The 12,297-nt window shown below is 36.7% G+C and overlaps 2 protein-coding genes across 2 annotated transcripts; one reads left to right on the top strand and one right to left on the bottom strand.

Moving 5' to 3' along the window:
- The first annotated feature begins 277 nt into the window (after nt 1-277).
- Nucleotides 278-2,382, top strand: LOC108911581 (F-actin-capping protein subunit beta). Its single transcript, XM_018716557.1, has 5 exons — nt 278-385; nt 586-794; nt 1,237-1,409; nt 1,480-1,679; nt 1,733-2,382. Exons 1-5 carry the CDS (start codon nt 383-385, stop codon nt 1,970-1,972), a joined length of 825 nt encoding a protein of 274 aa, XP_018572073.1. The 5' UTR covers nt 278-382; the 3' UTR covers nt 1,973-2,382.
- A 2,410-nt stretch (nt 2,383-4,792) lies between these two features.
- Nucleotides 4,793-10,995, bottom strand: LOC108911580 (pre-mRNA-processing factor 6). Its single transcript, XM_018716556.1, has 12 exons — nt 10,901-10,995; nt 10,780-10,839; nt 10,656-10,722; nt 10,164-10,605; nt 9,685-10,112; nt 9,060-9,375; nt 8,793-9,007; nt 8,559-8,735; nt 5,887-6,070; nt 5,634-5,830; nt 5,294-5,578; nt 4,793-5,229 (listed from the first exon to the last, which is right to left on the bottom strand). The coding sequence occupies exons 1-12, from the start codon at nt 10,993-10,995 to the stop codon at nt 4,894-4,896; spliced, it is 2,802 nt and encodes a 933-aa protein (XP_018572072.1). The 3' UTR covers nt 4,793-4,893.
- Nucleotides 10,996-12,297: the final 1,302 nt, after the last annotated feature.

The following is a 12,297-nucleotide window of genomic DNA, read 5'->3' as shown; positions in this document are numbered from 1 at the left end:
CAATGGAATAAAGCCCTTGAATATATTATTTAATTTCTACGGCCAATGATTAGACGTTGATTGTTTATTTAACATATTTAATACAAATTATTTTTAAATTTCTTAGTTACGCCAATGACTCCGCACATAAATGTCAATCACTATAGATGCACTACGTTACCCTCGGTTTACCCATTATTGCTCTTTATATACTTGTAGTGTTTTTGAACGTACTCAGGCAACCAATTGTACCAACATATTCCTCTAAAACTTCTACACAAAAACCCTAACCAACGAATTGTCAAAAACGTCAACTCAACCGCTTCTAGTTCTACGTTGACAAACGTCAACCAAAAATACTTATTAGTTTTTTTTATAACAATTATTAACAAATAAATTAAACATGGTAAGTCTGATACTTTCATAAATAATCACTCATTTAGTTATCTCTAAGTAAACACCTTAGTTAAACAATGTTAAAAAATGTATTCAAAAAATGTCACACCCACTGTTCTAAATATATAAATATATTTGTTTGTTTAAATGAAATTGAACCGATAACGATATAATTTTTACGTATGATTTATGCTGCTGATTAATTTACAGGGAGATCAGTTTGACTGTGCACTGGATCTTATGCGGCGCTTGCCCCCTCAGCAAATAGAGAAAAATTTAAGTGATTTAATAGATTTAGTACCCAGTTTGTGTGAGGACCTACTGTCTTCAGTAGATCAGCCTTTAAAAATCGCAAAAGATAGAGAAACTGGAAAGGATTATTTACTGTGTGATTATAATAGAGATGGTGACTCATACAGGTGAGTCTGAGTGTTATGAAAATTTAATTAACCACTTTCAGGAAATCCTAGGTGTAACATTAATAGATTAGAGATAATTTTATTTACACCCTTTTTTAATATTTTGATTAAACGTTTTATGCTTATCTAATACCTCGTTTTTATATATCATAAAAAAAGTATTATAGAGATATCAGTATTATATCATTTTGGAATACAGAAAATTGTTTAAAAAAATACAAGAAATATTCATTTCACACATGCAATACAATGAGTAATTTGAGGATTATCGTAATCAGGGTACTTGATTGAAGTTGTTGATTTCTGCAATTAAACAGTACAGCTTATCTTAATTTGATGATCGTTATCGAAAATAAAAATAAATTTTATGCTCTAATGCTTCTTATATTATGTTTAATAAATATTTTTCTATTTAATTCCTTTAATATACAAAATATCGTAGGTCTCCTTGGTCTAATACATATTACCCCCCATTGGAAGATGGTTCAATGCCTTCGGAACGTTTAAGGAAACTGGAGCTAGATGCCAATAAAGCATTTGATCAATACAGGGAAATGTATTTCGAGGGAGGAGTGTCCTCGGTTTATTTTTGGGACCTAGACCACGGTTTTGCCGGTATAATTTACGTTTTTTATTTTTTTCTAATCGCACCATCATACAGGAAATATAAGCAGCCGCTTTTCAGGTGTGATATTAATAAAGAAAACGGGGGACGGAAGTAAGAAAATTAAGGGTTGCTGGGATTCCTTACACGTGGTGGAAGTTCAAGAGAAGAGTTCGGGCCGTACTTCCCACTACAAAATGACCTCGACTGCCATGCTGTGGCTTCAAACTAATAAACAAGGTTCCGGAACGATGAATCTTGGCGGTAGTTTAACTAGGCAGGTGAGTTGGTCATATCGTCTTTAATATAAGAATCAAATAAATCGGTATTTCAGATAGAACAAGATGCATCGGTAAACGAAAGTAACCCCCACATTGCTAATATCGGCAGGATGGTGGAGGAGATGGAAAATAAAATCCGAACCACACTTAACGGTATCTACTTTAGCAAAACTAAAGATATAGTAAATAGCCTAAGGTCCATTCAGCCTTTAACGGAAAGCCGCCAGCAACAGGCTCTCCAACAGGATTTGGCTGCCGCTCTGCAACGTAGGCACAACAAAACCGACAACTGATGTCTTCAAATTTACCACATAAACTACGAAAACGATGATTAACACTTCTGAGAGCATTGAGCCCAACAGATTTCTTTTTATTTAGTCGGATATGTTTTTCAGTGGAAAAAAGTGTTTTTCTACTGTAAAACATGGTCTCTAAGTTATTATGCGCTTACATGAGTATTAATAGAAATTTTGCCATTTCCACAATATCGTTTTTGATTTTTTTTCACATATTTTTTGGATCGTTGGGTTCGATAGCAACTGTTTTCCTAGGATGCAAATGTGAAGGCCAAAATATTTAAAAGAAATATTTCTAACATGAAAAAAGCATTTTCTTTGATTGTAAGTTCCATTATATTCATTTCATTTTTATTTATGTTACTACGAAATAAAATTGTAGGTTTTTCAATATAATTTTATATTTATAGTTGCATTTTTATAAAGCTCAACTCTTTTTTTGTCAGAGTTAGTTATATTGTAAAAATTACCTTATTACAAATATAAATCATTTTTATAAAGATTTATATATCTTTTATAAGATCTCCCAAATTTTTCTCGATTTTAATAAACGAAAAGCATAATAGCTGCTGAATAATCAGTGTTCAGATTTGATCTAGGTAACTCCTTTCAAATTTTATTGTGTTGTACATTATCCATGATTACTCATACATATACAGCATGTATCTACAGAATCACGTGCCATGGTATGACGCCACTAAGTGATCTGCTATGATTTTTTTTGAGGAGGTATAGCGTTACGAGAAAAGATAACGATGATTTTCAAAACTTTTCTCAATGTTACTTTAGAATTTTCAAGTGCTTTAAGGTTTACTAAATTTTTTAATGGAATGAAAAATGTACAAATATTTTAAATTTCATAAAAAAAATTAATTAATCTTGAGTTGTAGTGTTTTAATTGATGCTGAACTAATCAGGGTTCATAGTTCAAAAATAATATAAAATTCCCCGGGTTATAGAGTTCGGGACTCGGTCGGATGATCATAGCCGTCGCGTCGGCCTTGCGCTACAGCGTATCGTGCAAAACCGGTAATAATGGTAGTTATTGGTTTTGCGTTTGCTTCGTATATACGTGTTTTAATATTCTAATAATATCGAACGCGTCACAGGGTAAAAAACGACCTTTCGCTGATAAAGTACGCAAATTTATTTATTTTTATTTATACCTACCCGTTTATTTATTTGTTTACGATGAACACGCCTATGACTAGCCGACGAAAACCCCGAACTCTACTTATAAAAAAAATCCAAGTCACTTGTAGTGTAGTTAATTTTTACTAATTTGGTATTTAAGCATTAAACTTTTTCTAGACTGGACTCCATAATCTTTTTTATATCCAAATAACCTCTTATAAAGGTTTCGATAACATAAATAGTTTTCTTTTTCAAGAACCCAGAGCCAGCTTTCACGAAATTGCAAACATCAAATTCCTTGAATTTCATGAATACTTTTAAAATTCCCTGACTATTCCCTGTTTTTTATGAAGAATAATGAACTCCCGGTTTTCCAGGCCGCTACGAAACCCGTTAAACCATGTTTAGATTTTCCTTAAAAAATCCACAATAGGATATCAGAAAATAATTATTCCAAGCAAAATTACAAAGAGTCTGTGTAGTGGCACGATCAATATGGAACATGGTTCTATAAGATGTTCAATGAATAAAGATTTGTCAAGGATGTTCACATCTGAATACCCTGTATGTGTATCAGATTCAAAAATACCTTTCGCTGGCATATGTTATGCTGTATATATTGTCTAAAATACATGGTTTTTAATTTGTGGCACCTGACGTGGAACTCGACAAATAAAATTTTCAAAATTTTGAAAATATAGGAAAAGTCATTCAATTCAATTTAATTGCCCACTTATGCTGTTCTTCACCACTATGTATTACTTGAAATATCACATCAAATTTCACTGGAGTCATAAAATGTACAGATCAAAAATAGAGCGGAGTTGATGTAAAATGAGATAAAAATATAGGCATCAGCACTATTGCCGCAGCTCGCTCAATCGAGCGAGATCGCACTCTTTTTATCTCAAATTCACTCTCTCGCTCTTCTTTGTCAAATCTCGCTCGTTTTAGTACCCTTCACAACGATCTTTTTGTACGGAAAATCACAGCAGACGCGCCGGATTTTCAATTTACTTACTTAAATTTTGGCTAGTTTGCTACAGATGGCAAAGGTAATTTTATTAAGAGAGCAATATAGCAAAAAGGCAACCAGCAATACATTTTTATAGATTTTATTACAGTTTGAATTTATGCACAAATAACAGATGCCCCCATTTTAACGCAGATTTTCTATAAAATTGACTTAGATTAAAACTCAAATTACTTTTTGGTGTAAAGAAATTTGTAATTTACGATGCCGCTTGGTCAAAAGCGGCAAATTACAAATTTCTTTACAACTAAAAGTAATTTGAGTTTTAATCTGTCAATTTTATAGAAAATTTGCGATAGAATGGAGGAAAGTCTATCATTTGTGCATTAATTCATATTTAGACAATATGTGTAATAAAATCTATAAAAATGTATTGTTGCTTGCCTATTTTTTATAGGGCCATCTTAACTTGGTTCTTAGGCCCGGTACTTTGAGTCTTGATTAAGGTTTGATTAACTAATCAGGCAATTAGATTGTGATTATACTTCATAAAATAAAACAGCATGCGCAAATGGTGGACATTTCGAGTGATAGTTTGTATGAATGAAGCAAGTGTGATAAATTTGAAAAAATAGAATAGCTGCAAAAATTGTTACCAAAAAAAGGATCTCTTAAATATTAGATAATTTTATTATCCAAATTTGCCTCAACATAAAGAAAGAAAATCCTCATTCTTTACTAATATATTGAAGTAAACAATAAAAAATCCTTAAAGTATTTTATCAGCTATATTTAAACTACTATATCTATTTTAAACAGGTATCGGTACTTCTCTAGCGACTGCTGTCAGTGTCTGCTCGGTATTAAGTCCCACGTTTTTGATTTCCTTCGAAACGGAACACCACAACTCTCCATGATGGGGCTCGGCGGCTAGACACCTCTCTTTAACCTCCTCCTGTTGTTCTTTGGTACCGTGCAGCTGTTCAAAACGATACCAATGAGCCCAAGCATCGCCAAGGTCCGGTTCGATCTTCAAGGTTCTTTGGAACCACTCTCGGCACTTCCCGATTTTCCTCTCAGACCAAAATAGTTTGCTTACTGCTAGTAAAACGTGCGGATCGTGTTCGCATTTCTTCAGAGCGTCAACCTAAAAGGAAAAGTGTAGATTAAATATTTTTTAGTGAAAACTTGTATGATTGGGTAAGACTTACCGATTTAGTTTTCCGTTGCGGTCTAGGCTCCATAAAAATTGACTCTGCCCACAAAATACCAGACGTAGGACACTCCTGGAGAGCCTTGGCCATCATGGCATTGGCGATATCCTTCATACCGGCTCTGATTTCGATTCGTATGGCCTCTAACCACAAATGATCGTTTTTGGGATTCTTTAGTCGTGCCCTTTCTAATACAGAACGTGCTTTTATCAACTGTCCGCGCTTCTCTTCTAGTTTTGACAGTAATAACCATAAGGGAATCGAATTGGGACATTTCTTTATCTGCAAAGGAATAATAGAAGTTTAAATGTTAGAACGATTTTTAAAAGAATTGTACCCCAGAATTGTATGCATCGAAAGCTTTCGACATATCTTTGCGTTGTTCGTGAATCTGCCCAACCATCATCCATAACTTGGCAAAATCTGGGAACACTTTAAGCGCTTCGTCTAGAAGTAGTAAGGACGCGTCTAAATCGTCCAAAGACCATTCGAGTTTCGCACTTTTCATCATTACTCGGGGAGTAGGAGCAGAACCTAAAAATATAATGATTATATTTTTACGTCACTGATTTATAACTGCTACATCGTACCTCTAGCTTTGGCCAGGAGCCTTCTAGCCCTTTCGTATTCTTTATTTTCCGACTCCAATTTCACGGCAGCCAACCAGATCTCTTCACTATTCGGGTTGGCCTGGAAAGCCAACGACAAGATACCTCTGGCTGCTGGGACGTCACCAGCTAACCACTTGCTTTTCGCCCCCATAAGCCATAACACCTAAATAAACAAAAATTATGTTAATTTCGCATGTATTCCAATTACAGGGTGGCCAAATGAAAACGAAACAGAGCCATTTTCGGGAACTGCTTAAAGATGTAGTAAAACTCTCAGACCCGTCGATTTTGGATTAAAGGGGACATTCTTTGCTGGTATTTTTGACTCCGCTACTTTCACCCCCCAAGCAAGGGTAAGCATCACCCCAAAATATTTAAATGGCATTGGGGGTTGAGTAATATTTCTTTTGAGAGCTCTTACAATTCTCTTTACAACAGACTTTAAATTTTATAATTCCGCCCAATACTTTGAAAGAAATTTACATTTTAAAATTTAAATTATGCTTAGTTGCTTACTACTTAATTGATTAAATGTTCAAACTGATGACCACCCGCTTCCATACAAGAATGAAGATTTTGTTCGAAACGTTCACGCACTTTCCGAAGCATTTCCGGAGTGATTCAACGGCATTCGTCGATGATTCTTTGACGCAAATCTTCCAACGATGCTGGCTATGTTTTATAGATATTACTTTTTAGGTATCCCCACAAAAAGAAATCAAGGGGCGATAAATTCGGTGATCATGAAGGCCACTCAATGCTGGCTCTTCTCCCAATTCAATTCCATAGAAAACGTTGGTCCAAATACTGACGGACAATTAACGCATAATGCGGAGGAGCACTGTCCTGTTGAAAAATCAAATTATCTTCATCATACTCTGGAACATTCTCAATAGTTATCAGTCAAGGCAGGGTCAATAGCGTCTTCCAGAAATTGCAAATACATTTGGCCAGTGAAATTACCAGGTAGAAAAAAAGGACCCACCAACCGGTCACCGAAAATTCCAGCCCATACATTTAATTTTTCTGGTTGCTGTGTATGCACCTCGTGAAGAACTCTTGGGGTTGAGCCATACCAATAGCAGCAATTGTGACAATTTACCGTCCCGTTCAAGAAAAAAACTGCATTCATCAGAAAATCAGATGTTAAAAAGAAACTATGGATCGTTCCCTGCTCGCTCACTCATTATTTCACAAAATTGCAAATGGCGGTCATAATCATCCTCATGAAGTTCCTGGACTAAATATATTTTGTATGGATGGAATTTATTCTTCTTCAAAATGGTTTGTATGCTAGTTCGATTGATCCCAGACACAGATGCCAGCTGGCTCGTACTTAATGTAGGATCAAGTTGAACTTGTCCCAAAACTGCAACTTCACTAGCTTCATTAACTATAGGTTTTTCAATTTCTCGTTTTTTATTAGCTACGTTCCCTGTCTCTTGAAATTTTTTTACTAACTCTAGAACATACTTCCTCCTGACATGTCGATCTTCATGTTGTTCATTAAATAGCTGAGCTGTTCTATTCGCACATTTATTGTTCATAAAGTAAAGCGAAATGATATCTACCCTTTCCGCAATGAAATAAACCATAGAGTTTAATTTTCAAAAACACAATTAAATAAACTACCAACCAACGCTTCCAAATAATACTAGAAAATAATTTGGAATCTACTAATTTTATGTTCATTTTGTGTGTGTATAGTATTCAGTTCTGTTTTTTACAATTGTGTCTTTTTTTACGAAATTGATAACAAATCGCCAAAAACCAATGTAACGCAAGAAATACTAAATTTATACCATTGGCGTACTTAACTCGAATGACTGACATTTTTACCGTTACTAATTGTTTGTACATAAGTTTCAACTTAATAAGTATTGGGCGGAATTATAAAATTTGAAGTCTGTTGTAAAGAGAATCGTAAGAGCTTTCAAAAGAAATATTATTCAACCCCCAATGCCATTTAAATATTTTGGGGTGATGCTTACTCTTGCTTGGGGGTGAAAGTGGCCGAATCAGAAATACCAGCAAAGAATGTCCCCCTTTAATCTAAAATCGACGGGTCTGATCGTTTTTCTACAATCTTGACGCAGTTTCGTTTTCATTTGGCCACCCTGTATAACCACAGTGGCCAATTTTTCACTAACTTTTCTCAACTGTTGGCGAGGAGTGTGTATAGCATCTTTTTGTGTTGCAGTGATTTGGAAGGTTTCGTGATTATTAAAACAGTGTGCACAACGACAAGAGGACGGGAAGTCCCCTCACAAGCCAAACGAATGAAAACATTGCAGCTGTGCGCTCTAATCGGTCATCCGTCAACATTTTGATTGATTGATGATCAGACTTTCATACAACTTCGATGTTTTTATTTCGTTCGGCTTGTGCGGGGACACCCCATCCTCACGTCATCGTGCATGCTGTCTCGGCCATCACGAAACCTCTCGAACCACAGGAACCAGGAACACAGTCGGATGTGAAACACCCCTCCTCACATATGCCGTTTGTAACAGTTGATACGTTTCCATGGTCGAAACCCTTCCCTCCGTGTAATTCCGTTGACCGCACATAGATAGCGCCACGTACATCACCACAATAAAATAAGTCTTAAAACTTAATAGCCGGAGTGTGTATGAGTGTTCTAAACTTACTTCATTTTTCGGACAGTGGGCCACAGCTCTCTGAAGAAGACTCTCCAGACTCTCCCTCGTACCGTGGTTCTTCTCTAGGTAGGCAGCTCTCAACCAAATCGACTTCTTGCCGGGGAAAGTAACCAGGGCTATATTGTACACAGCCCTAGCACACTCATATGCTCCTTGATTAATACACTAAAAATGAAATACAGATCTGATTTTAATGCGAAGTGGGACTATCAAAGGCCTTACATTGTCGGCGTCTTCCATCCAAGTGTGCTTCTGGTCTTCGGGTTCCACCCCGTAACTTATGATGGCTTTAACGATGGCCCGACAGCAGTGAACGTGACCCCCCTTTTCGCTTTCGATCGCTTCTTTGAACCACTGCTCTCTGTTGATTTCCACACCGTTTGCGCTCAAAGAACTGATTGCCCTCTCTATGATTTTTTCAACCATGTGATGATTGCCTAAAAAAAAAATTTAAATATACGTCAGAATAACTTTAAAGTTTATAATTACCATTAGCTTCTTCCAGTTTTGCAGCTGTTGTCCAGATTTGTTTATCGGTGGGAATGTTCTCTCTAGCTTTGTTAAGAACTTTCCGTGCATTTTCGTATGTCTCCAACCTTGCTAGGGCCAGCCACAATTCTACGGCAGTAGGACAGCATTCTACAGCTCGAGATAATAGGATCCTGGCATCTTCTGGATTTTCCAATTCAACAGCCGCTTTCCACAGACGTACCGAATTAGGAATGTGTTCTAGAGCTTTCCTGAATACTCTCCGTTTGGCCTTAGTTTCTGTTTCCAAGTCTGCGGCTTTGATCCAGATCCTAACCTACAAAGATGAATGAACGTGGAATGGTATAGCGTGACAGTTAAGAATTTTACGATACGTATAATTCAATGCCAGTCGGGTCACTAGCTTGCGGAGTAATTGTTTTCTGCAATATCATCAATAAATTACAAGAACACTGTGGAAGATATGTGGAACAAGCTATATATTACAGGCAAATGAAGAAAATTTAGAAATTGTTGATGAACTAGTGACAGGACTGGACATCTCTCGTGAAATAGCATACATTATGAGGATAAGCCACTTCATGAGAGCCTGCATAAAAAATATAATATAGATTTAAAAACTTACCGAAGTAGGAATGTGTCTAGCGGCTTGAGCAATGACGGCTTTTGCTGTATCGGCTGGATTCAACCTAGCTGCTTCCAACCATAGATCTTCACTCTGAGGGTTCACTTCACACCCTTTCATAATCAGATTCCTGGCTGCTTGTACTTTTCCGGTGACTTCTTCAAGACGGGCACTAGCGATCCACGCTGGCGGATGATTAGGATTCGTTTCTCTAACGGATTTCAGCAAAAGTCGTGCTTTTTTAATGTCGTTTATATCCCCTCCATAAGTAGGAATCATGGATTGCAGATCTGTTAAGTAACCTTTGGGATCAACGACAGTTTGGCCAGTTACCGAATCGGAAACCTGAGATAACTTGACATTCATCAAGGTGTTTCGGGCCTGTCCGATTTTTCTCAAATCCATATCCCCAGTTGGGGTGAGCATACCTAAAATTTGAATTTAATAATTTTTTCTTGTTAAAACTTATTAAGTCATACCTGGTGTTGTAACTCCGGGAACCATACTAGCAAGTCCAGAATTAGGATCAAGTGATGTCGCAGCGTCACCGCCAAGATTTCTGGACAATACACTATCTGGGAGAGGAGTAAACTTCTCGGCTCTAGGATTTCTTTGTTTCTTATTTCTTGCATCACCAACTTCAGGAACACTTTTCCATTCCTCTTCACTAACTTGAGCGAGATCTCTTTTCAAATCAGAGAACTGTTGCTGAATTTTTGGTCTTTCTTGACGATACTTTTCCAATTCTTCGCGCAACCTTTTTTCTCTGTACTCTTTACGTTTTTCATCCATTCGTTTATCGATAGCTTCATAAATTGCATCCGCTTCAGCATCATCCTTATCGTAAGGGTCCTTTGAGAATAAAGAACCTCCATAACCACTAAATTCGTCATAATTAGAGTCATTTAGATCCTCTTCCTCCTACAATTTAAATTACCAATATTCGAATTTAAGAAAATGTTCACATTTACCTCCTTTTCTTCTTCCTCATCCTTCTTTTTAGTTCTTTTTGCTGCTGGAGGAGCATGACGATCATCCCTAAAAAAAGAAAAATTGAAGGTAAATGTTTATGACTTATGAAGAACATTTACTTACGATACATCATTGGCATCTCTTGCTGGACCAATATCAGATCGTGTGGTAAATCCAGTTGCGCTGTAAATAATAATATGTAATATAAATTTTAAAAGGATATAATTCAGTTATGAAAAATTACCCTCTTCCAACACCAGCAACATAACCTAAAGGGGCTGGTACTCCAAGGAAATGCTTTTTATTTCTGTTGACTAAGGCCTGCGGTGGGGCAGCCATGGATATATATCTATATAACCAGAATATATAAAGAAAATATGTTAAATTTTATTATTTACTTCTGTTTACAAAACTTTATGAGGTTATATTTTCAATTTTCATTTAACATCGTCTTCTTCTTCCTTCCTCCTACGCGTTCTCTTTAGGCAAGTTCGGTATTAACATCTAGACACTCTGGACGTATTTTGTTCTTTTCTAAATTGTAAGCAGTGTTGCCAACTGTGACGATTTTTCGTCAAAGTGATGATTTTTTAAGGAGAAAAATTGTTATTGACGAATTGACGAAGAATTTACTCTTGTGACGATTTTTCTTTCGAAGTACATTAGTGGACATTAATTTTCATTTATAATATTTGTATTTCATAAAAAATGNGGGCATTTCCTGTTTATTTTGACGGCTCGCCATGCGGTGCACTATTGCGCCGGGGAACCCTTGTCTTGCGAGGTCGAGTTGGACCTCACTTGGCGAAACACCCGCAGGTATTCCGCGTATCACCACCCTCAGCGTTTTTTCTTCGCCGAGGGTGAAGGTGTCTAAAGAAATGAGTTGTTTTCCTTTTACCACAAATCTTAGCTAACCTAATAGGGTTTTCCACTGGTAAAACTGGTGCGCACTAAGTACAATTTTATGTTCCACTGAACAAATAACAAATTCAGTTCAAATTTTTCGCGTATAGGATGTTTCACTGGCTGAACGCGTGCGTTATTTTTGCACCGAGTGAACGTGCAGTAATTTCTCCACAAGCTCCTGACCTGATGGAGGTCGTGGAACTCTACACTTTCAAAAAACTGGCGGGAAGTATTAAATATTATATGGTATATAAACAACCACAGAGTACCAACCAGAGAGCCGAATTGATAGGGAAAAGTTGTCTCTGTTTTTTATCTTTCTCTGAACCTTATTAAACGCAATACTTCTCTCTTTGTCGCTTTAAATGACATTCTCGTGCGAGCGGTCGAACTGAGCGGACGTGTTTATTGTGAAGTGAAGTGCATTGCATCGAGCAAGATCTACCTGCCTTTATTAAGGCTACCTGGAAAGAATCCCTTTCTTTCCTCTTAACCACCGTCCTAATCCCCGGCTTAAGCATAGAGGCCGTCGGCATCTTTGTTACAGGTATCTGTGCCGGGGTTATGCCCAGGTAAGTTTTTACTTTATTTATCAGTTATTTGCATTATTTTTGAATACATTTCTTTAAAATTGCGACCCCCGACAAACAATATACCAGACAGACTAATATACCAAAAGACACGTACGCCCCCGTAAGGGGGCATCCCCACACGACTAAAACCTACACACCC

This window comes from Anoplophora glabripennis, unplaced genomic scaffold (genome assembly GCF_000390285.2).
Source record: "Anoplophora glabripennis isolate ALB-LARVAE unplaced genomic scaffold, Agla_2.0 scaffold525, whole genome shotgun sequence".
In the NCBI taxonomy this organism is placed as follows: domain Eukaryota; kingdom Metazoa; phylum Arthropoda; class Insecta; order Coleoptera; family Cerambycidae; genus Anoplophora; species Anoplophora glabripennis.
The sequence above is the reverse complement of the archived record's forward strand: the minus strand, read 5'-3'. Positions and strand labels throughout refer to the sequence as shown.

Bases quoted from the DNA above. Each gene is read 5' to 3' on its own strand.
- LOC108911581 (XM_018716557.1), top strand. The intron at 795-1,236 runs GTGAGTCTGAGT...AAAATATCGTAG, and splicing joins AGAGATGGTGACTCATACAG to GTCTCCTTGGTCTAATACAT. The intron at 1,680-1,732 runs GTGAGTTGGTCA...TCGGTATTTCAG, and splicing joins GCGGTAGTTTAACTAGGCAG to ATAGAACAAGATGCATCGGT.
- LOC108911580 (XM_018716556.1), bottom strand. From the start codon at position 10,995: ATGGCTGCCCCACCGCAGGCCTTAGTCAACAGAAATAAAAAGCATTTC. The intron at 10,606-10,655 runs GTAAATGTGAAC...TTTAAATTGTAG, and splicing joins ATGAGGAAGAAGAAAAGGAG to GAGGAAGAGGATCTAAATGA. The intron at 5,831-5,886 runs GTACGATGTAGC...TTATATTTTTAG, and splicing joins GCTCCTGGCCAAAGCTAGAG to GTTCTGCTCCTACTCCCCGA.